Source organism: Thalassophryne amazonica, chromosome 5, assembly GCF_902500255.1.
Source record: "Thalassophryne amazonica chromosome 5, fThaAma1.1, whole genome shotgun sequence".
NCBI classification, from domain to species: domain Eukaryota; kingdom Metazoa; phylum Chordata; class Actinopteri; order Batrachoidiformes; family Batrachoididae; genus Thalassophryne; species Thalassophryne amazonica.
Window position 1 is genome coordinate 129543547 of NC_047107.1, and position 26470 is coordinate 129570016.

General features: G+C 44.2%; 1 protein-coding gene across 1 annotated transcript in view; it reads left to right on the plus strand.

Annotated features, from left to right (window-relative positions):
* Window positions 1–26470, plus strand: part of adam9 (ADAM metallopeptidase domain 9) — a 53597-nt gene continuing 27127 nt past the window's right edge. Inside the window, exons 1-4 of the mRNA XM_034171374.1 lie at window positions 1–290; window positions 15975–16081; window positions 18842–18900; window positions 21482–21560. Of these exons, the coding sequence (XP_034027265.1) occupies window positions 101–290; window positions 15975–16081; window positions 18842–18900; window positions 21482–21560 (435 nt within the window). The 5' untranslated portion in view covers window positions 1–100. The remainder of the gene's footprint in view (window positions 291–15974; window positions 16082–18841; window positions 18901–21481; window positions 21561–26470) is intronic.

The following is a 26470-nucleotide window of genomic DNA, read 5'->3' on the forward strand; positions in this document are numbered from 1 at the left end:
TAGCTGTTCCAGTGGAGTTGGAATTGAAGATGGACGCGCAGTTTGATCTTAAAAACTGTTGAAATCGCTGGGGCGGAGATCCGGATGGCTTTAGATTCCGATGGGAGCGGTTTGGTTTGAAACCCGTCTCTGTGTGGCCCAGACGGGCGGAGCCGGACTGGATCATACGGGGTCACAGTATGAGACTCTGCTCGGGGAAACTTCTGGAAGACGGCCGCGGACGGTTTCCGGTGTGATGAAGATGAAGGCGGCGGGGATCTGGAGCTGCTTCCTGCTGTTGCTCAGCGGAGGTGAGGAGGAGCAGCGTGATGGACAGCTGTCAGTCACAACCGCGCTCTGCTCCGTGTCTGTTACGTCTCAGGGTCAAAGTTCACGGGGTCAGTTTGTCGTCACCATTACCAGAAGTCAATGCAGTGACCCCTCCCCAAAAGTACCGAAGTGGATATTCTTCCGTGACCGTAGGATTTACTTTGGCAATTTGTCCGGAACACGGTGTGACGGGAGCACGAGTGTGATTTATTTTTTTATTTTTTGGGGGGGGTGGTAGAAAGTCAAATTTTAAAAACTGCATCAGAAAATGCTTTAAAAAAATAAAGTGGGTCAAGTGATGACGTCAGTGTAACGGAGGCCAGCAGGTGTCGCTGTGCTGATGTAGTTGGTAAACTCACTCCCAACAGCTCAAAAGGATTCTCTGGTCACAAGGCCAGAGTCCTGGGTTTTAGCCTTCTGGTTAGAGAGTTCGACTCACATGCCGGAGATCCTGAGTTTGCGTCCTGAAGGGGAGCGAATGTGCGGAGTCATAACACCACGCAGAGTGCAGTCACTACATTAGCACGCTCAACCAATCACAGCGTGTTCCGGACCATAAGCCAAAGTAAGTCCACTACCGGTCACAGAACAATATCCACTGCCTAAAAGTACTGCATGTGCAAATACTCACCATTCTACTACTACTCCAGAGCAGTTTTGTGTCTCACTGTAGTACCGAGCACATTAATGTACTGCGTTAATACACAACATTGGCCTATACTGCCACACACCAACACCTACTACACCACAGTGTCTTATACTACAGCACACCAAGTACCAGTCTTGTATAAAGTTCCTCAAAGTGATACTTGAGTGAAAGTATCTTACCATAAAATTACTTTGGTCAAAGTTAAAGTCTCCTTTAAAAATATTACTTGAGTAAAAATCTTAAAGTATCAAAAGTAAATTTCTCACATAAAATGTACCTTAAGTAAAAGTAAAATCCAAAATGAGTGGAGAGTGAAACTGACACAAAAAGAAAACCAGTGTGGTTGTCTGGAGAAACCAGGAGGGGGCCTCAGCCTCTTAAAAAAAAAAAAAAAAAAAAGTCTGGATCCGCTTCTGGTAGAGCAGCTGGTGTTGGTGACAGGACGAGTGAGCAACAGGTGGATGGAAATAAAGTTACATTCTTTTTTTCTGAAAGACCCACACACACGTTTCTGCTAAACACAACAGCCAGGCTCTTGGGAAACAACAGTCATTTATAGCTACACAGTTGTGACTGCAGCGTCCTATACTACATCACAGAGTACTACTACACTGCGGCGTCCTGTACTACATCACACAGAGTACTACTACACTGCGGCGTCCTGTACTACATCACACAGAGTACTACACTGCAGCGTCCTATCCTACATCACACAGAGTGCTACACTGCAGCGTCCTATCCTACATCACACAGAGTGCTACACTGCAGCGTCCTATCCTACATCACACAGAGTGCTACACTGCAGCGTCCTATCCTACATCACACAGAGTGCTACACTGCAGCGTCCTATCCTACATCACACAGAGTGCTACACTGCAGCGTCCTATCCTACATCACACAGAGTGCTACACTGCAGCGTCCTATCCTACATCACACAGAGTGCTACACTGCAGCGTCCTATCCTACATCACACAGAGTGCTACACTGCAGCGTCCTATACTACATCACACAGAGTGCTACACTGCAGCGTCCTATCCTACATCACACAGAGTACTGCTACACTGCAGCATCCTACACAGCGATACACAGTACTACACTGCAGCGTACTATACTACACCACACGGAGTACGGCTACACTGCAGCGTCCTACACAGCGATACACAGAGTGCTACACTGCAGCGTACTATACTACATCACACAGAGTACTACACTGCAGCGTCCTACACAGCGATACACAGAGTACGTCTACACTGCAGCGTACTATACTACATCACACAGAGTACGTCTACACTGCAGCGTCCTACACAGCGATACACAGAGTACGTCTACACTGCAGCGTACTATACTACATCACACAGAGTACTACACTGCAGCGTCCTACACAGCGATACACAGAGTACGTCTACACTGCAGCGTACTATACTACATCACACAGAGTACGTCTACACTGCAGCGTCCTACACAGCGATACACAGAGTACGTCTACACTGCAGCGTACTATACTACATCACACAGAGTACGTCTACACTGCAGCGTCCTACACAGCGATACACAGAGTACGTCTACACTGCAGCGTACTATACTACATCACACAGAGTACGGCTACACTGCAGCGTCCTACACAGCGATACACAGAGTACGGCTACACTGCAGCGTACTATACTACATCACACAGAGTACGTCTACACTGCAGCGTCCTACACAGCGATACACAGAGTACTACACTGCGGCGTCCTATGCTACATCACGCAGTAGTGCTACACTGCAGTGTACTGTGCTGTAATACACTATTTTGTGCTGTACTGTATTGTACTACGCTGCAGTGTACAACTACACGATAATGTCTGGGCTTTCATCTCCATGGCAACCACCTGTCAATCGCAGTGCTGGTTTGTGTAATTTGTTTGGGTTCAGATCGTTCAGACCTGCCAATCAACGTGTGACCTCAGAATGATACTATGGTACTACAAGTACTGTGTACTTGGTGGCCGTGTTCCAGACTGTGCGCTAAGCAGCTTAGCGGCCTTCAGCAGTTCTGGATTAATGGTTACAGGAACGATGACTCAGCGTTCCAAACCTCCTTCATACCCGATGGCAGCCAAAGTGACATCATCAAAGAGGCCGTCTGTCTTCAGCAGGTCTGTGACACCGCAGACCGTCAGTCCGGCAAAAGTGCCTGAAACGGTGTCACTGTACGTTTGTAAATGCATTGTGACTGACCGTTCTGTTTTCTTCCTGTTCCCGTGGGTACCCTGCCTCACGGGTTACACCTACTTTAAAGTATGTTTGTTCCCGTGAGGCGTCTCTCTCTCTTTTTGGTGGACGCTGCGGGAGGTTTTTGTTGGTTCTCTTGATGATTGAAAGCTGTCTGAGAGGTGATGCTCCCCTGTGACCTCTGGTCCGGTCCAGGCTTGGTACTCTGAACCCGGAGGTGCAGATGGCGTTCACACACCGGATTATGCCGCCATGTTGGTTTGTAAAAGAGGCGCTGGATTGGCTCACTCAGTGCACGTTCAAACAGCGCGGTAGTCAAAGTGGTTCAAGTTGTGGTTCCTGTGGTCCTGATGCAGCATGAGGGTACCTCACTGTTGAGGACGCCAGCGGCTGGAGGTTGAGGACACCCCCACATTTCACCTGGTAGTGGACCGCTGGGTGGTTACCACTGAGGACCAACGGGTTCCTTAATGTGCTGAAGGCAGGGACGTGCACGTTCCCAGACCAGCTAAGACCCCCACACACGAACATCTCTCTCCATCTCTCCCCTTTCTCTCTTCTTTCTACGATCACACTGTGGGATTATGGGAAACTGAAACGGGGGTGACCTCACACAGATCAGGGTCACCGCTGTCTGTCAGGCATGTGGTCTCCAGTCTGGCTGAGGAAGTCAGGTGGTGCTGCGTCGTGGTCTGGTTTGGTCTCTGGTCCAGAAAATGCACCACGTGGTCGTAGTGTTGCAGCTCAGCCTCTGTGACCTTTTTAGGTCACCCTGGTAGTCCTCTGCTACTCTGTGGTCCCGCCTGAGGGAGGCAGGTTGCATCAAACTGGTCCTTCAACCGTGGACATCTGTTTTGAGGTTTGGCGGAATCATTGGGAGTTCGGTCCTCCAGGATGCTGCTCAGGAGAGTTGGAGCGTGTTGGTGAAACGTCTCTCTACTACACCGTGTCAAAGTGTTGCACTTACACTCTTTGGCAGAGTTAAATGTGTCGAAGTGGTCCGAGTTTTTTGATGCGGACTTGTCTCTTGTGGCATGTTGGTCAACCTTGTGCAAACCCCGGTAGACAAATGAGCGGGGGACCTCCAGTGGAGGAGGGTACATGCGCTTGTGGCTACAAACGGGTATCTGGGCACCTGGATCCAGGTGTTGATGAGATATGTCTTTTTTGTCCACTTAGGGAAACTGTTCATTGTGTTTTTGCAGTGTCACCAGTTGTCAGGCTGTTTGGGTTGTTGGGGAGGTGATCTCATGGGTTTGGTTTGATGTTTGAAATTGAAAATTTAATTGAATGTTTACTATGAATTTAGGGAATAACCCTGTTGTGTCTGATGATTTGTGGACGTTAATGCTGCATTTTATTCTCACAAATTGAGTAAAAGGGATATTTGTGACCGTAATCCAGCATTAACATCTGCAAATCAAATCAATTTTATTTATATAGCGCCAAATCACAACAAACAGTTGCCCCAAGGCGCTTTATATTGTAAGGCAAGGCCATATAATAATTACGTAAAAACCCCAACAGTCAAAACGACCCCCTGTGAGCAAGCACTTGGCGACAGTGGGAAGGAAAAACTCCCTTTTAACAGAAAGAAACCTCCAGCAGAACCAGGCTCAGGGAGGGGCAGTCTTCTGCTGGGACTGGTTGGGGCTGAGGGAGAGAACCAGGAAAAAGACATGCTGTGGAGGGGAGCAGAGATCGATCACTAATGATTAAATGCAGAGTGGTGCATACAGAGCAAAAAGAGAAAGAAACACTCAGTGCATCATGGGAACCCCCCAGCAGTCTACGTCTATAGCAGCATAACTAAGGGATGGTTCAGGGTCACCTGATCCAGCCCTAACTATAAGCTTTAGCAAAAAGGAAAGTTTTAAGCCTAATCTTAAAGTAGAGAGGGTGTCTGTCTCCCTGATCTGAATTGGGAGCTGGTTCCACAGGAGAGGAGCCTGAAAGCTGAAGGCTCTGCCTCCCATTCTACTCTTACAAACCCTAGGAACTACAAGTAAGCCTGCAGTCTGAGAGCGAAGCGCTCTATTGGGGTGATATGGTACTACGAGGTCCCTAAGATAAGATGGGACCTGATTATTCAAAACCTTATAAGTAAGAAGAAGAATTTTAAATTCTATTCTAGAATTAACAGGAAGCCAATGAAAAGAGGCCAATATGGGTGAGATATGCTCTCTCCTTCTAGTCCCTGTTAGTACTCTAGCTGCAGCATTTTGAATTAACTGAAGGCTTTTCAGGGAAATTTTAGGACAACCTGATAATAATGAATTACAATAGTCCAGCCTAGAGGAAATAAATGCATGAATTAGTTTTTCAGCATCACTCTGAGACAAGACCTTTCTAATTTTAGAGATATTGCGCAAATGCAAAAAAGCAGTCCTACATATTTGTTTAATATGCGCTTTGAATGACATATCCTGATCAAAAATGACTCCAAGATTTCTCACAGTATTACTAGAGGTCAGGGTAATGCCATCCAGAGTAAGGATCTGGTTAGACACCATGTTTCTAAGATTTGTGGGGCCACGTACAATAACTTCAGTTTTATCTGAGTTTAAAAGCAGGAAATTAGAGGTCATCCATGTCTTTATGTCTGTAAGACAATCCTGCAGTTTAGCTAATTGGTGTGTGTCCTCTGGCTTCATGGATAAATAAAGCTGGGTATCATCTGCGTAACAATGAAAATTTAAGCAATGCTGTCTAATAATACTGCCTAAGGGAAACATGTATAAAGTGAATAAAATTGGTCCTAGCACAGAACCTTGTGGAACTCCATAATTAACCTTAGTCTGTGAAGAAGATTCCCCATTTACATGAACAAATTGTAATCTATTAGATAAATATGATTCAAACCACCGCAGCGCAGTGCCTTTAATACCTATGGCATGCTCTAATCTCTGTAATAAAATTTTATGGTCAACAGTATCAAAAGCAGCACTGAGGTCTAACAGAACAAGCACAGAGATGAGTCCACTGTCTGAGGCCATAAGATCATTTGTAACCTTCACTAATGCTGTTTCTGTACTATGATGAATTCTAAAACCTGACTGAAACTCTTCAAATAGACCATTCCTCTGCAGATGATCAGTTAGCTGTTTTACAACTACCCTTTCAAGAATTTTTGAGAGAAAAGGAAGGTTGGAGATTGGCCTATAATTAGCTAAGATAGCTGGGTCAAGTGATGGTTTTTTTAAGTAATGGTTTAATTACTGCCACCTTAAAAGCCTGTGGTACATAGCCAACTAATAAAGACAGATTGATCATATTTAAGATCGAAGCATTAATTAATGGTAGGGCTTCCTTGAGCAGCCTGGTAGGAATGGGGTCTAATAGACATGTTGATGGTTTGGAGGAAGTAACTAATGAAAATAACTCAGACAGAACAATCGGAGAGAAAGAGTCTAACCAAATACCGGCATCACTGAAAGCAGCCAAAGATAACGATATGTCTTTGGGATATTTATGAGTAATTTTTTTCTCTAATAGTTAAAATTTTATTAGCAAAGAAAGTCATGAGGTCATTACTAGTTAAAGTTAAAGGAATACTCGGCTCAATAGAGCTCTGACTCTTTGTCAGCCTGGCTACAGTGCTGAAAAGAAACCTGAGGTTGTTCTTATTTTCTTCAATTAGTGATGAGTGGTAAGATGTCCTAGCTTTACGGAGGACTTTTTTTATAGAGCAACAGACTCTTTTTCCAGGCTAAGTGAAGATCTTCAGAGGAGCTACAGCATCTAAAGTTGTCTTCAATGAGGATGTAAAACTATTAACGAGATACTCTATCTCACTCACAGAGTTTAGGTAGCTACTCTGCACTGTGTTGGTATATGGCATTAGAGAACATAAAAAAGGAATCATATCCTTAAACCTAGTTACAGCGCTTTCTGAAAGACTTCTAGTGAAAATGAAACTTATTCCCCACTGCTGGGTAGTCCATCAGAGTAAATGTAAATGTTATTAAGAAATGATCAGACAGAAGGGAGTTTTCAGGGAATACTGTTAAGTCTTCAATTTCCATACCATAAGTCAGAACAAGATCTAAGATATGATTAAAGTGGTGGGTGGACTCATTTACATTTTGAGCAAAGCCAATTGAGTCTAATAATAGATTAAATGCAGTGTTGAGGCTGTCATTCTCAGCATCTGTGTGGATGTTAAAATCGCCCACTATAATTATCTTATCTGAGCTAAGCACTAAGTCAGACAAAAGGTCTGAAAATTCACAGAGAAACTCACAGTAACGACCAGGTGGACGATAGATAATAACAAATAAAACTGGTTTTTGGGACTTCCAATTTGAATGGACAAGACTAAGAGTCAAGCTTTCAAATGAATTAAAGCTCTGTCTGGGTTTTTGATTAATTAATAAGCTGGAATGGAAGATTGCTGCTAATCCTCCGCCTCGGCCCGTGCTACGAGCGTTCTGGCAGTTGTGTGACTCGGGGGTGTTGACTCATTTAAAGTAACATATTCATTCTGCTGTAACCAGGTTTCTGTAAGGCACAATAAATCAATATGTTGATCAATTATTATATCATTTACTAACAGGGACTTAGAAGAGAGAGACCTAATGTTTAATAGACCACATTTAAATGTTTTAGTCTGTGGTGCAGTTGAAGGTGCTATATTATTTTTTCTTTTTTTTATGCTTAAATAGATTTTTACTGGTTGTTGGTGGTCTGGGAGCAGGCATCGTCTCTACGGGGATGGGGTAATGAGGGGATGGCAGGGGGAGAGAAGCTGCAGAGAGGTGTGTAAGACTACAACTCTGCTTCCTGGTCCCAACCCTGGATAGTCACGGTTTGGAGGATTTAAGAAAATTGGCCAGATTTCTAGAAATGAGAGCTGCTCCATCCAAAGTGGGATGGATGCCGTCTCTCCTAGACCAGGTTTCTCCAAGACCAGGTTTTCCCCAGAAGCTTTGCCAATTATCTATGAAGCCCACCTCATTTTTTGGACACCACTCAGACAGCCAGCAATTCAAGGAGAACATGCGGCTAAACATGTCACTCCCAGTCCGATTGGGGAGGGGCCCAGAGAAAACTACAGAGTCCGACATTGTTTTTGCAAAGTTACACACCGATTCAATGTTAATTTTAGTGACCTCCGATTGACATGAATTAGAATCTTACCAAATTTACGCTTAGCTTTAGCCAGCAGTTTCAAATTTCCTTCAATGTCGCCTGCTCTGGCCCCTGGAAGACAATTGACTATGGTTGCTGGTGTCGCTAACTTCACATTTCTCAAAACAGAGTCGCCAATAACCAGAGTTTGATCCTCGGCGGGTGTGTCGCCGAGTGGAGAAAAACTGTTAGAAATGTGAACGGGTTGGCGGTGTACACGGGGCTTCTGTTTAGGGCTACGCTTCCTCCTCACAGTCACCCAGTCGGCCTGCTTACCCGGCTGCTCGGGATCTGCTGGAAGGGAACTAACGGCGGCTAAGCTACCTTGGTCCGCACCGACTACAGGGGCCTGGCTAGTTGTAGAATTTTCCACGGTGCGGAGCCGAGTCTCCAATTCGCCCAGCCTGGCCTCCAAAGCTACCAAGTAAGTACCATTACTGCTAAAGGAGGCCGAGGAATAACTAAACATTTCACACCCAGAGCAGAAAAGTGCAGGAGAGACAGGAGAAGCCGCCATGCTAAACCGGCTAAGAGCTAGTAGCTGCGCTAAGCTAGCGGATTCCTAAAAACACACAAAGTGAATAATGTGTAAATAATTTAGAGGTGATTCAGCAGAGGGAGTGCTTTAGTTAAGGCACGTGAAGATTACACTGTGAAACAAATGGTTATGTAGTTAACTAGATCAATCTAATTGCGCAGATTAAACATCTAACAGATACAGAAAAACACCGCTGTGCTCCGGAACAGGAAGTGATACAATACCGCAGTGAGAGCCAACCACCAGTAGAGGCAATCATCAGACACAAAGGTGTTTTCTCATTCTAATCCAATACCATTGTTTGCACAGTTTCTTTTTCTGTAAGTAATTCAGCCGGTGAAGCTTACCGACACCGTTACCGCTGCACTAGTTTCTCTCGCTCTCTGCTGACAGCGCCATTATTGACATCTGTGTAGCAACGCAGTCAGGGTGCGGAGTAATACATCAAATGTGAAACAGTTGTATATTTTGCCACCATCAACATTAACATTTTGTGGTCGTAAATCTCACACGATTAACCAATCAGATTTGCGGAACAAATGGAATTGGATTAGAATTATATTTTTTTGTCCCAAATATTGCACACAACAAAGGACATGACATGTTTTAATCAACCTGCTCTGTGGACTTGCCAAGCTGACCATCTGGAAGACTCAGAAGACCTGTGTTTGGGGTTAGGGGTCAGCTCACCCTGAGTCTATGCTGAAGGGTCTTGTAGCCGCCCGTATCACGGTCGACTTCCAGTTCCAAGATCTCACACCTTTTTTGTACAATGTTCTGTCTGTACAAAATGGGAGCTTGTTGCTTCGTTTCTGATGCCTGTCAGCGACGTCCATGTTAAAGGAAACAAAAAACCACCACCAACAGCAATATATATATATATATATATATATATATATATATATATAATATTACAGTGAGGAAAATAAGTATTTAAACACCCTGCGAATTTTCATCTTAGCTGCATGTCCACTGTGAGAGACATAATCTAAAAAAAAAAAAAATCTGGAAATCACAATGTATGATTTTTTTAATAATTTATGTGTATGTTACTGCTGCAAATACAAGGTCTGTTAGAAAAGTATCTGACCTTTTTATTTTTTTGCAAAAACCTGATGGATTTGAATCACGTGTGCTTGCATGAGCAAACCTTGAACCTTCATGCTCATGCGTGAACTTTTTCACGCCTGTCGATTGCATCATTTCCTGGTAAGCAGCCTTTGTGTGAGGACGTGTAGTGCTCTCGACGGATTTTCATTTCAAGGAAAATGGCGGAACGACTGAAGCAGCGCCGCATCAAATTTTGCCAGAAACTGGGTGACAGCCAGGTGGAAACCATTCAGAAGGCTTTCGGTGACGATCCTATGGGCATCACACAGATTAAGGAACGGTACAACGGTTTAAAGATGTCCGCACAACGGTGGAGAGCGAGCCACGCTCCGGTCGGCCATCAACATGCTGAAATGACCAGATCATTTCCAAAGTGAATGCTGTAGTGATGCGGGACCGTCATGTGACTATCCGAGAAGTTGCGGAAGAGGTGGACATCAGCACTTTTTCGGCACATTACATTGTGAAGATTTGGCCATGTAAAGAGTGGCGGCAAAATTCATGCTGCTGCTGATGGCGGCGCAAAAGTGCCTCCGTGTTGGAAGTCTCAGAGGACATGCTGTGACATGCCCACCTCTTCCACAATTTCTCGGGTAGTCACACGACTGGAAAGTCACCGAAAGCCATCTGAATAATCCGAATGGTTTCTATCTGGCTGTCGCCCAGTTTCTGGCTAAATTTGATGCGGCTCTGCTCCAGTCGTTCCGTCTTTTTCCTTGGAATGAAAATATGGCGAGCGCACTACACAATCCTCATACAAAGGCTGCTTACCAGAAAATGATGCAATCGACAGGCGTGAAAAAGTTCACGCATGAGCACGAAAGGTTCAAAGTTTGCTCATGCAAGCACACGTGATTCAAATCCATCAGGATATGCAAAAAATAAAAAGGTCCGATACTTTTCTAACAGACCTCGTGAGTATTTTATCCCCTACCAACCAGTAAGAATTCTGTCTCTCACAGACCTGTTAATTTTTCTTTAAGAAGCCCTCTTATTCTGTACTCTTTACCTGTATTAATTGCACCTGTTTGAACTTGTTACCTGTATAAAAGACACCTGTTCACACACTCAATCAATTACACTCCAACCTGTCCACCATAGCCAAGACCAAAGAGCTGTCTAAGGACACCAGGGACAAAACTGTAGACCTGCACGAGGCTGGGATGGACTAAAGGACAACAGGCAAGCAGCTTGGTAGAAGACAACAACTGTTATGATTATTTATTAGTAAGTGGAAGAAACACAAGATGACTGTCAGTCTCCCTCGGTCTGAGATTCCATGCAAGATCTCACTTTGTGGGGTAAGGATGATTCTGAGAAAGCTCAGAACTACACAGGAGGACCTGGTCAATGACCTGAAGAGAGCTGGGACCACAGTCACAAAGATTACATTAGTAACACATGATGCTGTCATGGTTTAAAATCCTGCAGGGCATCAAGGTCCCCCTGCTCAAGCCAGCACATGTCCAGGCCCGTTTGAAGTTCACCAGTGACCATCTGGATTATCCAGAGGAGGCATGGGAGAAGGTCATGTGGTCAGATGAGACCAAAATAGAGCTTTTTGGAATCAACTCCACTTACCGTGTTTAGAGGATGAGAACAACCAAAGAAAACCATCCCAACCGTGAAGCATGGGGGTGGAAACATCATACTCTGGGGGTGCTCTTCTGCAAAGGGGACAGGACGACTGCACCGTACTGAAGGGAGGATGGATGGGGTCATGTATTGCGAGATTTTGGCAAACACCCTCTTTCCCTCAGTAAGAGCATTGAAGATGGGTCATGACTGGGTCTTCCAGCATGACAATGACCCCAAACACACAGCCAGGGCAACTAAGGAGGGGCTCCATAAGAAGCATTTCAAGGTCCTGGAGTGGCCTGGGCAGTCTCCAGACCTGAACTCATTAGAAAATCTTTCAAACTCCAAACCTGAAAGATCTAGAGAAGATCTGTATGGAGGAGTGGACCAAAATCCCTGCTGCAGTGTGTGAAAACCTGAAACATTGATTTTCGCAGGGGTTCAAATACTTATTTGCAACAGTAACATACAAATAAATTATTTAAAAAATCATACATTGTGATTTCTGTTTGTTTTTTGTTTTTTTTGTTTTTTTATACATTATGTCTCTCACAGTGGACATGCAGCTAAGATGAAAATTTCAGACCCCTCCATGATTTGACTAAGTGGGAGAACTTGCAAAACCGCAGGGTGTTCGAATACTTATTTTCCTCACTGTATGTGTATATATATATATATATATATATATATAACACAATGTTTCTGTGTAGGCTCTCAGTTGTCCAGGTGGTTTCCATAGTAGAGAAGCTTGAATCTTCGACTGGACTGGGTTGCTTGACGTGAGGACGTTTCGCTTCAAATCACAGAAGCTTCCTCAGCTAAAATTCTTGCTCAGGTAGTCTGACTTCTGTCTTGACTCTTGTAGAGAAGAATAAACCAGAAGCCAACAAAAGCTGGAGTTTTTAACCTAACCAGACCCCACCTACAGAGAGGCCGACTGCTGTAGGCTAGTGACTAAACAATAGCTCTAATTAGCACCTATTGTGCTCTAGTTAGCACTCTCCTAATGATGAGATGGAAGCCTCCCCTGATGGCTCCCTTGACGACTCTCCTGATGACGTGAATGACTCATTACCATGAACAAAGGACTGAAACTGCTTTGACCTGAGTACCCCATTGTAAACAGGGGACAAAGCGTGTCTGAGACCCGCCCCCCGGTTAAGGCTTGGTTTCAACTGTTTTACAAAGAATGCTTCCTTGACACCTCTCTCAAACCATTTCTTCTCTCTGGCTAAGATTTTAACTTCCTTGTCCTCAAACGTGTCCACTGCAGACTGAGGTCCACTGGGGCCCTCTCTGCAGTGCTGGTATAGCCTTTTGTTTAAAGGTTGCTTAGTCTCACCTATGTAGTGTTCGTTACAGTTTTCCTGACATCTGATAGAATACACTACATTGCTCTGTTTGTAACTAGGGATCCTGTCCTTAGGGTGAACTAATTGCTGTCTCAAGGTGTTAACCGGTTTAAAGTAAACGGGGATTTTGTGCTGTCTGAAGATCCTCTGTAGGTTTTCCTCTACTCCTGCTAAATAAGGGAGAGACACTCCTCTTCTTCTTGTCTCCGTCTCCTGTCTATCTGGTCTCTCTGTTTTCTGGGACTTCTGCACTTTGTCCAGGGACCATCGTGGGTACCCACATACTGTGAGGGCTTTCCGTACAAGTTGTTGTTCTTTAGCCCTTCCCTCTGCAATTGTGGGCACCTGTAGGGCTCTGTGTTGAAGAGTCCTGATCACCCCGAGCTTGTGTTCAAGGGGGTGGTTTGAGCCAAAGAGGAGATATTGGTCAGTGTGAGTGGGTTTTCTGTAAACCCCTGTCTGGAGCTGCCTGTTCTTTCCAATCGTAACATCACAGTCCAAGAAGGCTAAATGGTTGTTTCTGGCATCCTCACGTGTGAACTTGATATTGGAATCCACCGAATTGATGTGTTCTGTAAAGTCCTCGACCTCCTGTTGCTTGATTTTAACCCATGTGTCATCGACATATCTGAACCAGTGCCTGGGAGAGATGCCCATGAACGACGTCAAGGCTGTCTTCTCCACTCGCTCCATGTACAGATTGGCCACAATGGGGGATACCGGAGACCCCATCGCACAACCATGGATCTGCCTGTAGTAATTCCCCCTAAACAGGAAATATGTGGTGTTAAGACAGATGTCCAAGAGTTGGCAGATGTGGTCTGGTGTGAGTTTGGTCCTTTCAGGTAGAGACACATCTTCCAGCAGTCTCTGCCTCACAGCTGAGACGGCCTCAGCGGTGGGGATGCAGGTGAACAACGAAGTCACATCAAATGACACCATTGTTTCATCTGCCTCCAGCTGCAGGTCCTTGATTTTGTTCACAAAATCTTGTGTGTTCTCCACATGGTGGTCTGAGTTACCCACTAGAGGAGCCAAAATCCACTTGAGGTGCTTGGCCAAATTGTATGTGATGGAATCTGTGCTACATACAATAGGCCTGAGTGGCACGTCCTGTTTGTGGATTTTGGGCAGTCCATAGATGCATGGAGTGGCGTCCCGAGGGTACAGTCTGTAGTATGTCTGCCTATCGATGAGTCCCTCTTTCTCCAGGTTTTGGAGGTAGCTAATGATTTTCTTCTTATAGCCACTCGTGGGGTCTCTCTTCAGACGTTCGTATGTACTGGAGTCACTGATCAAGTTGTTGACCTTGGCCTCGTAATCCGATGTGTTCAGGACCACCGTGCATCTGCCTTTATCTGCTGGCAGGATAAGGATGCTTTGGTCCTTCTGCAGTGCTGCCAAAGCTTTCTGTTCTTCTCCTGTGATGTTGGACGGAGGAGGCTTAGCACTGTTCAGCACTGCTGTGACTCTTAGTCGGAGGTAGAGAGTCACTTAGTCACTGCAGTAGAGTCAGCCATTAAACATAACAGTTTGTCAGAGTCAGAAGCTGTTGACCTCCGACTAAGAGTCACAGCAGTGCTGTATGACATGTATATAAACACACAAAATGAAGCAGTTTTGTAGAAAAAAGCCACTGATGTCACGGTGCAGCTTGACTCTGATTGGTTGTCACAAACAACACTGAACAGTTTGAAACAGAGTGCGACTTTTTAAGCTCTGAAAATAGGTCAAGCTGAGTTTTTAAATTCTCAGTCCCACTGGTTCATTCTCTCTCTCCTCATTTCATTTCAGTGGAGTTTTATTGACGTGGGAAACACACGTTTACATTGTCAGAGTGTTACATTGAGCAAAAAATAAAGCTGAAGATGTACAGATACAGATAACAATATATTACAGTAAATAAATGTGCTTTAGGTGTAAAAAATATATACTGTTCTGTAAAATGTGTTATACAAATAGAAATAAATTAATCAATTAATAAATCTGTCTCTGGCGTCTCTCAGGAGCGTGTGTTTTAATGCTGTAAGTTGGGATGTTGTGTGTTTTCTTTCCTGGCGCTCTGCATGTTAACGAGTGCTCTTCTAGTTTTATCTTCCACATAAATCAGACGTCACGATCCTGCGCGCGTTTTCTTCCGTCGTTTCTCTTTAAGTCCTGCTGTCTTTGTCTCGTGTTCTTTTTGATGGTACAGTTCTCACCGCAGGCAAACAGGAGGACGGAGAGGTCGTCCTTGGAGATGTTTCCATGGTTACAGATGACTACACGCTAGGGCACATCACACACACACACACGATTTGTTTAATTGTTACTCTGATTTACATGTTTTTGTCAGATTTCTTTTTTAATCACGTTAACTTTGCGTTTGATGAATTGCTGTGCAGAAGTTTTAGGCGCCGCTGGCTGCATGTTTTGTGGTTGTTTATAAACACAGAATCACATTTGGATTCTAAATGTTACTTTTCTAACAAAAGTCAAATGTGAGTTTTTTCTTAAATGTGCAAATAAAGAAAATAAATTGTAAAGTTACAGTATAAACCTGGAAGATGACAGCCCCCCCCCAAACAAAAAAAAATCTCTGCATTTCTAACCATACAGTCAGACATTTTACATGTTGATGTTTATTTCTAAATATTAGTTGTTTTCTGTGACTTTATAAAATGTTTTGGGCACAGAGCTTTTTTTATTTATTTATTTATTTATTTACATTTTCTCACATTATGAATGAATTTGGAGCAATAAAAATGTTGAAACAAACTTAAAGCTCTGTGGTGTCATTAGATTCGGCACCTGAGAGTTCGGACGTCTGTTCAAACACACTGCTGGGGGACAACATGGCGCGGAGGTCATGTGGTCGTCTCAGGCTCACTGGTTGTGTACTCAATAACTCATGCAGTCACAGACTGACTGAAGCTAAATTTTCCTCAGAGACTCTCTCTGTGTCTGAGGAGACATGACTGAAGTCCTGTAGAACTATAGTTTATTTTAGAGTTATATTTTACTAGCCGACATGTCCACTGATGCAGTTTATAATGGCGCTGGCTGTTATTGTTGTCTGCTTCTCTATTCACTGACTGGTTGTTTTGTCCTCCAGGCTCCGCCTCCCAGCAAACTGAGCAGTTTTCCTCCTATCAGCTGACGATCCCACGGCCAATCGGAAGCATCCAGAAGCGGGATGCAGACGGTTTACCACCCGCTCAGGTACCACAGTTTAATTCATTGCATGTCCACGCCCAGAAAAAAACCCCAAATCATGGAGTCCAGGGCCCAGGAACCCGATTTACCCCCCCGCAGTATGTCCTACTGATCTCTATATAACACTGGATCACTCAAATCAAGCAAATCGTCCGCCATATTATCACTCACATGTTCCACTCCTAAACGCTCTTTTCTATAGATTTTTTTAATGAGGCACACACAACTTTATTCTTTGATTTTGTAAAAAAAAAAAAAAACCTTCATGTGCAACTATAAACAAATCGTCAGATCAAAGGCTGTGGATGAACTTTTCACCTGTGAGTCTGATTGAAATGGAAAGTAATGAACAAGAATTTAAAGAGTTCAATCCCTTATTCCAGCATATAGGCAAAGATAATAATAATAATGACAATAAGTGGCTTGTGTGTAGGCACATTTTGTGTTTTGTGTTGGACAAACTATTTTAAGACATTTATGAGGTCTACTTGTACATAGTTTTGGAGCTTTAGTTCTTGTTGCTACGAGCTTTATGACTTATATTAGTCTGAAGCTCATAGAGCTGTGTGGAATAAATGTTGTCACTGCAGGGAAAACTAACTCTGCTCTAACCATTTAAGTGGTGTTTGATTCTTTTAGTGAAACAAAAAAAATCTACTACTGCTATATTATCCATCATGACTTTTGTTATCCAACCACACACACACACACACACACACACACACACACACACACACATATATATATAATCTTGATAAGCTTGCTGATGATTACATAAAATTTGTATAAACTTTGATTAAAGAATGATCATTTTTAGAACTGAGTATTTGTCCCAGTGAGATATGAGTAAATGAGAATAGAAGGGAAGAAAGTGTCAAAGTAAAAAAAAAGAAAGAAAGGAAATAAATCAGATAGTTAATCATGGCAGACACAGATTAGGAGGAAATGAGATAATCAGCTCAGTTATGACTTGAAATTGTTGATGTTCTAATAAACCGTCTGTGTTCGGTCCACAGAACCTGTGATTGGTCAGACGGCCGCCAGTTTGCTTCAGCGGTTTGTACGGAGTGTGTGGGCCAATGAGATATCCAAAACAAATCCTGTGTCAATGCCTCATGGGATCAGTGATCAGAAGTGAAACCAAAAACACCCAACAGGCTGTGATTTTTAAAAATGTCTTCTTTTTTTTTCTTTTTTAAACTCTCTCTAAAACACTGACTGAGATGTAAAAAGCAGAAACACTTTTTCCCTGGTGACGAGGTGTTAGCTGCGGCAGTCTCTGCTGGTGCCGGTTTCCTCACCGGGCACGCAGGGACACATTCCACACAAACATGCCTCATCTTTGTTCTTTGTGAGAGAATTCTGTCTGACATCCTGCATTCCACAGCCCAAAAGCACGATCTTCATCATCGCCCCGACCCACCGCCCAGAGCTTTACTGACATGCCCTCTTTTTGAAGGGGAAAAAAAAAGCAATACACTCCACCTGAGGAATATTGCCCATTTTTCCATGAAAAAATCCTTTCTGGCCCTATCACACCTTGATCGTTTATCCTGCCTATGTCCACGTATTAAAAATATGGTGAATACGCTGGTGTACATCTGATAAGTTGAGAGCACGTTGAAGCACGCTGGTATATGTCATAGTTGTCCATTGATGCTGTCCACTGATTGGCTGCACAACTGAAAGCTGCAGTCATCATGTGAACAGTTCAGACTGTTTCAAATATTAAAACCATCCACACGCGGAGTAAATATATAGTCTTAATCTGAGCCGTTGGTTTCAGTCAGATTCATCATCACAACCTGACAAAAACGTATCCACATGAAGCCTCCTGATTTTGGAAAACAACGTCTGAAATACTTTAGTTCCTTGTTGGGACTGAAAAAATGTAGCGTTTTTAATGTCCCTCTGTGGTTTGTCTCTCAGCCTGAACCAGAGAACACCGGTGCAAGAAAGTGAACTTATCTTAAAAGTTGAAAGAGTCACAGCGCCTCATTCATTCACATCAGCGTTTACCACAGACATCAGTCGACTCTTCAGCATTCTGCTAGCCATGAAAATAAATCCCACGATCCACCAAGACAAAAATTTAATTTTAAAAAAAATGTTAAATGACTCTGTTTGGCCTCTGTGTGCAGTGGAGAGGTCACACGACAGCGTACGCATGCTCCGTGACGTGCATATCAACATCTACATGCTCTGCCTATCAAACAAAAGGGTTCTGCTGGTGGTGGAAATGCAAACCAAGTCAGACTGAAGCGTTCTGACACCATACCATACTGTGCAGTACCGACCCGGGCCGCACGGTGGAAACGGGCTGTTGGCATACGCTGGATAAATCGTCAGGGTGTGACAGCTGCATAACGTATTCGCTGTATCCAGCATACTCGCCAAATTTTTCACAAGTCAGCATATGTTGGCTAAATCCTCCAGGTGTGACGGGCCTATTACATCCATTCTTTGTTCTTCAGTATAAATCCGATGAACGAGAGTTGCGTTGCGCTCTTCTTCAGGTTGTAAACAGGAATCACACTTAGCCACCAAGTGGTGCTAGCCTAAATGACTTTGTAGGCGTGATGACTGATAAAGATTCAACATCTGTGTTGTATATTCATTGTTCAATAACGTAAAAAAAAACAAAGTAAATCTACTAGTTGGAAAAAAGCAAATTCTTGCCAACAAGCGGACAAATGGGAATGAAAACATAAATATAGAACGTAAGATGTTATTTTCTTAAAACCAACTGTTTGTGTCTGTGTGCAGGTCTCTTATGTCATCAGTGTGGATGGACGTGAACACATCATTCATCTGGAAAGAAATGAGTAAGTGTGATATTACAATCTGACAGTAGGAGGCGGCTGTGCTGATATAATGCAGATTAACATTGTTTACTGTAGCAGCTGATGCTGCAGATGCGATGTTCTTATTTGTGACTTTTGATCACAAGTGAACAATCAAACCAATTAATTATCTGTATATTAAAAGTGTACGTGTGTGATTTATTTATTACGTTCAGTACATAATATAATTCTGAATATGTCAAAATATGGATGACACAAGAAAGTGAAAACACTTATTTCCATTGTGGTCCATTTAACAAATCAAATGAAAAAATAGAACTAATAATAATAAAAAAGAGCTTGTTGCCCATGGGGATCCATGGGCTATAGATTGGGTAGTGTTTATAAAATAGGAAGAGGAACTCAAGCCTTTTAATTCCTCTTAATTATGTAACTTTTAATGTTAATTTACTGTCTTAATGTATTTATAAATTGTTTATGTTATCATACACACACTATTATTATCATCATTACTATTTTCATTTTATTATTACTTCTATTTTGTCACTTGATTTTTAAATGGACCACAATGGAAATAAGTGTTTTCACTTTCTTGTGTCATCCATCTATTTTCACTTACACTTACACTCATGTTTTTAATATAAAGATGATTTACTGCCCCCTGCTGGAAAGGAGCCTGAGTCCAAAATGCAATTTGCAACGTTGGCTAATATTCGTAGCTTCTCCAAAACTATTAGTCCTGTCAGTGTTCCCTTTGGGCGCCGTTCATCCTTGACCCAAAATACATAAACAGGAAATAAAAGGGTTGGATTCCTCTTCTAAAAACTGTTGAGGTCTAAGGTTCTAAAAACATTCTGGACTCACACGCCATTCCAGCTCATGATAGAAACTTTGCTTAATTTAGTACCACCCTTGTAAAATGTCAGCTACCATCCTGTGCCGCTCGCCACTGCTCAGGCAGCGGTGGCTCTCAGTTGGGCTGAACCACGATTAAGATTTTTAATATTCTGTGCGCTTCTGCATTCTGGCCTCATCACCAAGAAGCGATCACTACACCTAAAGTAGTCCCACAACAGAAAGTGTATTTCAATTTAAAAATACATAAATATATCTAAATAGCAAAGAACAAGTCCAGAAAATATTTTCTGAGGCACAAAATGAATCATTTCAGCACTCATAAAGAAGTGAAATTTTACTGGGCCTCATGTGTACGTTCCATTATCACTCATCCATCCTTCACCGGCACAGTCAGGGTGGCGCAGTGTGCACTTAGCCTCTCACTGATCCATGTGTGTGGCTTTGCACCATGTTGGATATCTTCTTGTTTACATCTGGGAAACCTCAAAAGTCGTCCGGCGGCCTTCCCACAAGCCCATATTGCGGCGATGACCTGCACACGCAGTGTGTGTCGGCTACCTATAGGGCGGCGCAGTCTCGTTTGAACCCTGCATGATATCGCAGGATTTGACCACTTATGGGGACCTCTGTTCCATTGTGCAGTGTGGGTTGCCGCGGAGACACGTCACTTCCGGCAACGTGGAGAATCCGAAGGCAAGAATTCATACCTCCGCGACTGGCCGCCCGATGAAAACAAGCTCAGGCTGCATTGAATGTTTATTGAAATTAGCTGGTTTGGTTTTGTCTCTAACTTGTGTCTAACAGCCAGCTGACAGCTCTCACTGCCTGGAATGGTCAGATTTATACACCAAGCTGACCTGAAATGAACCACTGTACATTAAATTGACTTTATTGACGAGTCTGACCCCTTTGAAAAGTGACCAAATCACATGTATTTGCATTGCATTCGGCGATGTTTTCATCGGCCAAAAACGGCTATGGTAAAGTCCGCGGTAACCCATAGACACAGCATAACGTCACACAGGAAATTAGTGTACTATTGTTGTTTTCGGCTGCAGTCACCGAAGCAGTCGCAAAAGGTTTCTTTCGGTTCCCAGTGGAGAAGGGAAAATGAGGTGAGTGGGAGACGTCGTGTTGGTAAGTGTTAGCCTACACAGCTAACCAGAGTAGCTGTGTTCTCTCGCCTGCAAAACCACCTCAACATGTTTCAGCTCCGGTTCATAAACAAACCACAACACATGTCCGCTTTCCACCGCATCGTCACTTTTTCTTTGCATTTTCACTTTGTTTATGTGTAATTTGCTCAAAAACCCATTGAAAATGCTGTTTTTTTTCCCAGAAGTACAGAAATTGCGTCATATGTGTCATATTTTAGCCCTTTAGCGCCCGCCTCAAAACAATTTGATAAACACCACCCAGCCTAGATCCTGTGGATCCTCACGGAGAACATGCTACTCATTATGTAGTTTTTCACCAGCAGGTTAAAAAGTTCTATCAAACTTCTGGCTGATTTTGTAATTCTTTAATTTTCTCTCAGTTCTGAGCTTCAGTAATAAAACCACGTTATTTTTTTTTCTGTGTTCTGGTTCTTAAACATTCAAAGACAAGATGTTCTGAGTCTTCAGAGGGTGGAGTTAGTCAATTAAAAGAAATCTTTGGGAGAACAACATGTTTTATTGTTGTGGTAAAACTTAAAATAACGTTGCGTGGAGGAAACACTGACAGGTGGCGCTGTTGTTCGCAGGGTGCTGCTTCCTGCAGACTTCGCTGTGTTCAGCTACAGTCAGTACGGGTCTTTGATCACAGCCCGACCACCTGTGCAGGTAACGCCCACATGACCCCCCAAAACACACATACACACACACACACACACACACACCCTGGCTGGGCTGTAAAACCATCACCACAGACCACCTCAGGGAGAAATGACATTTTGAGGGTGTTAAAGGTAAAACTCCAACATTTTGGTGGGTTTGACCCGTTGGCTCCACGTTTTCTGTCCAAATCATGTCTTGAAATGAACTTGTTTCTGATGTGGACTCACTTTGTCACTGCTGATCATTTTTCTTTTTCTTTTTTATGTTTTATGTCACATTGCATTATTTTTAACCTTGAATGTGTTACTGCAAGTACTGCGATGAGTACACCACGTCTGCTGTACTGTATGTTTGTAGGGTGTCTCTGTCAGGTGTCTGTAGTGTGTCACTGTAATGTGTCTGTCGGGTGTCTCTGTATTGTCTCTGTCGGGTGTCTCTGTACTGTCTCTGTCGGGTGTCTGTGATGTGTCTCTGTAATGTGTCTGTCGGGTGTCTCTGTATTGTGTCTGTCGGGTGTCTCTGTATTGTGTCTGTCGGGTGTCTCTGTATTGTGTCTGTCGGGTGTCTGTGATGTGTCTGTCGGGTGTCTGTGATGTGTCTGTCGGGTGTCTCTGTATTGTGTCTGTCGGGTGTCTCTGTATTGTGTCTGTCGGGTGTCTCTGTATTGTGTCTGTCGGGTGTCTCTGTATTGTGTCTGTCGGGTGTCTGTGATGTGTCTGTCGGGTGTCCGTGATGTGTCTGTCGGGTGTCTCCGTATTGTGTCTGTCGGGTGTCTCCGTATTGTGTCTGTCTTGTGTCTCTGTATTGTGTCTGTCGGGTGTCTCTGTATTGTGTCTGTGGTGTGTCTCTGTATTGTCTCTGTCGTGTGTCTCTGTATTGTCTCTGTCGGGTTTCTGTAGTGTGTCTGTCTTGTGTCTCTGTATTGTCTCTGTAGTGTGTCACTGTTATGTGTCTGTCGGGTGTCTGTGATGTGTCTCTGTATTGTGTCTGTCGGGTGTCTGTGATGTGTCTCTGTATTGTGTCTGTCGGGTGTCTCTGTATTGTGTCTGTCGGGTGTCTATTGTGTCTGTGATGTGTCTGTCGGGTGTCTCCGTATTGTGTCTGTCGGGTGTCTCCGTATTGTGTCTGTCGGGTGTCTCTGTATTGTGTCTGTGGTGTGTCTCTGTATTGTCTCTGTCGTGTGTCTCTGTATTGTGTCTGTCGGGTTTCTGTAGTGTGTCTGTCTTGTGTCTCTGTATTGTCTCTGTAGTGTGTCACTGTTATGTGTCTGTCGGGTGTCTGTGATGTGTCTCTGTATTGTGTCTGTCGGGTGTCTGTGATGTGTCTCTGTATTGTGTCTGTCGGGTGTCTCTGTATTGTGTCTGTCGGGTGTCTCTGTATTGTGTCTGTCGGGTGTCTATTGTGTCTGTGATGTGTCTCTGTATCCTCTCTGTCGGGTGTCTGTGTATCCTCTCTGTCGGGTGTCTCTGTATTGTGTCTGTCGGGTGTCTCTGTATCGTCTCTGTCGGGTGTCTCTGTATTGTGTCTGTCGGGTGTCTGTCGGGTGTCTCTGTATTGTCTCTGTCGGGTGTCTCTGTATTGTCTCTGTCGGGTGTCTCTGTATTGTGTCTGTCGGTTGTCTCTGTATTGTCTCTGTATTGTCTCTGTCGGGTGTCTCTGTATTGTCTCTGTCGGGTGTCTCTGTATTGTGTCTGTCGGGTGTCTCTGTATTGTCTCTGTCGTGTGTCTCTGTATTGTGTCTGTCGGGTGTCTCTGTATTGTCTCTGTCGGGTGTCTGTGGTGTGTCTCTGTATTGTGTCTATCGGGTGTCTCTGTATTGTCTATAGTGTGTCTCTGTATTGTGTCTGTGGTGTGTCTGTCATGTATCTGTGGTGTGTCTCTGTATTGTATCTGTCTTGTGTCTGTGGTGTGTCTCTGTATTGTCTCTGTCTTGTGTCTGTCGGGTGTCTCTGTCTTGTCTGTCGGGTGTCTCTGTCGGGTGTCTCTGTATTGTCTCTGTCGGGTATCTGTGATGTGTCTCTGTATTGTGTCTGTCGGGTGTCTCTGTATTGTCTGTAGTGTGTCTCTGTCATGTGTCTGTAGCGTGTCTCTGTCGTGTGTCTGTAGTGTGTCTCTGTCGTGTGTCTGTCTTGTGTCTCTGTATTGTGTCTGTCGGGTGTCTGTAGTGTGTCTGTCTTGTGTCTCTGTATTGTCTCTGTCGTGTGTCTGTCGTGTGTCTCTGTATTGTGTCTGTCGGGTGTCTGTAGTGTGTCTGTCTTGTGTCTCTGTATTGTCTCTGTCGGGTGTCTGTTGTGTGTCTCTGTATTGTCTCTGTCGGGTGTCTCTGTATTGTCTCTGTCGTGTGTCTGTCTTGTGTCTCTGTAGTGTGTCTGTCGGGTGTCTCTGTATTGTCTCTGTATTGTGTCTGTCGGGTGTCTGTAGTGTGTCTGTCGGGTGTCTCTGTATTGTCTCTGTATTGTGTCTGTCGGGTGTCTGTAGTGTGTCTGTCTTGTGTCTCTGTATTGTCTCTGTCGGGTGTCTCTGTATTGTCTCTGTCGGGTGTCTCTGTATTGTGTCTGTCGGGTGTCTTTAGTGTGTCACTGTCGTGTGTCTGTCTTGTGTCTCTGTAGTGTGTCTGTCGGGTGTCTGTAGTGTGTCTGTCTTGTGTCTCTGTATTGTCTCTGTCGTGTGTCTCTGTATTGTGTCTGTCGGGTGTCTCTGTATTGTCTCTGTCGTGTGTCTCTGTATTGTCTCTGTCGTGTGTCTCTGTATTGTCTCTGTCGGGTGTCTCTCTATTGTCTCTGTCGTGTGTCTCTGTAGTGTGTCTGTCTTGTGTCTCTGTATTGTCTCTGTATTGTGTCTGTCGTGTGTCTCTGTATTGTGTCTGTCGGGTGTCTTTAGTGTGTCACTGTCTTGTGTCTGTGGCGTGTCTCTGTATTGTCTCTGTCGGGTGTCTCTGTAGTGTGTCTGTGGTGTGTCTCTGTATTGTCTCTGTATTGTGTCTGTCGGATGTCTCTGTATTGTCTCTGTAGTGTGTCACTCTAATGTGTCTGTCGGGTGTCTGTAGTATGTCTCTGTATTGTGTCTGTCGGGTGTCTCTGTATTGTCTCTGTCGGGTGTCTCTGTATTGTCTCTGTATTGTCTCTGTCGGGTGTCTCTGTATTGTCTCTGTATTGTCTCTGTCGGGTGTCTCTGTATTGTCTCTGTATTGTCTCTGTCGGGTGTCTGTGATGTGTCTCTGTATTGTGTCTGTCGGGTGTCTCTGTATTGTCTCTGTCGGGTGTCTGTGATGTGTCTCTGTATTGTCTCTGTCGGGTGTCTGTGATGTGTCTCTGTATTGTGTCTGTTGGGTGTCTGTGATGTGTCTCTGTATTGTCTCTGTCGGGTGTCTGTGATGTGTCTCTGTATTGTATCTGTCGGGTGTCTCTGTATTGTGTCTGTCGGGTGTCTCTGTATTGTGTCTGTCGGGTGTCTCTGTATTGTCGCTGTTGGGTGTCTCTGTATTGTGTCACTGTCTTGTGTCTCTGTATTGTCACTGTATTGTGTCTGTCGGGTGTGTCTGTATTGTCTGTAGTGTGTCTCTGTCGTGTGTCTGTAGTGTGTCTGTGGTGTGTCTCTGTCGTGTGTCTGTGGTGTGTCTCTGTATTGTGTCTGTCTTGTGTCTCTGTATTGTGTCTGTCTTGTGTCTCTGTATTGTGTCTGTGGTGTGTCTCTGTATTGTCTCTGTATTGTGTCTGTGGTGTGTCTCTGTATTGTCTCTGTCGTGTGTCTGTCATGTGTCTCTGTATTGTCTCTGTCGTGTGTCTGTCATGTGTCTCTGTATTGTCTCTGTCGGGTGTCTCTGTATTGTCTCTGTCATGTGTCACTGTATTGTCTCTGTCGTGTGTCTCTGTAGTGTGTCTGTCTTGTGTCTCTGTATTGTCTCTGTATTGTGTCTGTCGGGTGTCTTTAGTGTGTCACTGTCTTGTGTCTGTGGCGTGTCTCTGTATTGTCTCTGTCATGTGTCACTGTATTGTCTCTGTCGTGTGTCTCTGTAGTGTGTCTGTCTTGTGTCTCTGTATTGTCTCTGTATTGTGTCTGTCGGGTGTCTTTAGTGTGTCACTGTCTTGTGTCTGTGGCGTGTCTCTGTATTGTCTCTGTAGTGTGTCACTGTAATGTGTCTGTCGGGTGTCTGTAGTGTGTCTCTGTATTGTCTCTATCGGGTGTCTGTGATGTCTCTGTATTGTGTCTGTCGGGTGTCTCTGTATTGTGTCTGTCGGGTGTCTCTGTATTGTCTCTGTATTGTGTCTGTCGGGTGTCTCTGTATTGTGTCTGTCGGGTGTCTCTGTATTGTCTCTGTCGGGTGTCTGTGATGTGTCTCTGTCGGGTGTCTGTCGGGTGTCTCTGTATTTTATCTGTCGGGTGTCTCTGTATTGTCTCTGTCGGGTGTCTCTGTCGGGTGTCTCTGTATTGTCTCTGTCGTGTGTCACTGTATTGTCTCTGTCGGGTGTCTCTGTAGTGTGTCTGTCGGGTGTCTCTGTATTGTCTCTGTCGGGTGTCACTGTATTGTCTCTGTCGGGTGTCACTGTATTGTCTCTGTCGTGTGTCTCTGTAGTGTCTCTGTATTGTGTCTGTCGTGTTTCTCTGTATTGTCTCTGTCGGGTGTCTCTGTAGTGTGTCTGTGGTGTGTCTCTGTATTGTCTCTGTCGTGTGTCACTGTAATGTGTCTGTCGGGTGTCTGTAGTGTGTCTCTGTATTGTGTCTGTTGGGTGTCTCTGTATTGTCTCTATCGGGTGTCTGTGATGTGTCTCTGTATTGTGTCTGTCGGATGTCTCTGTATTGTCTCTGTCGGGTGTCTGTGATGTGTCTCTGTATTGTGTCTGTCGGGTGTCTCTGTATTGTATCTGTCGGGTGTCCGTGATGTGTCTCTGTATTGTGTCTGTCGGGTGTCTCTGTAT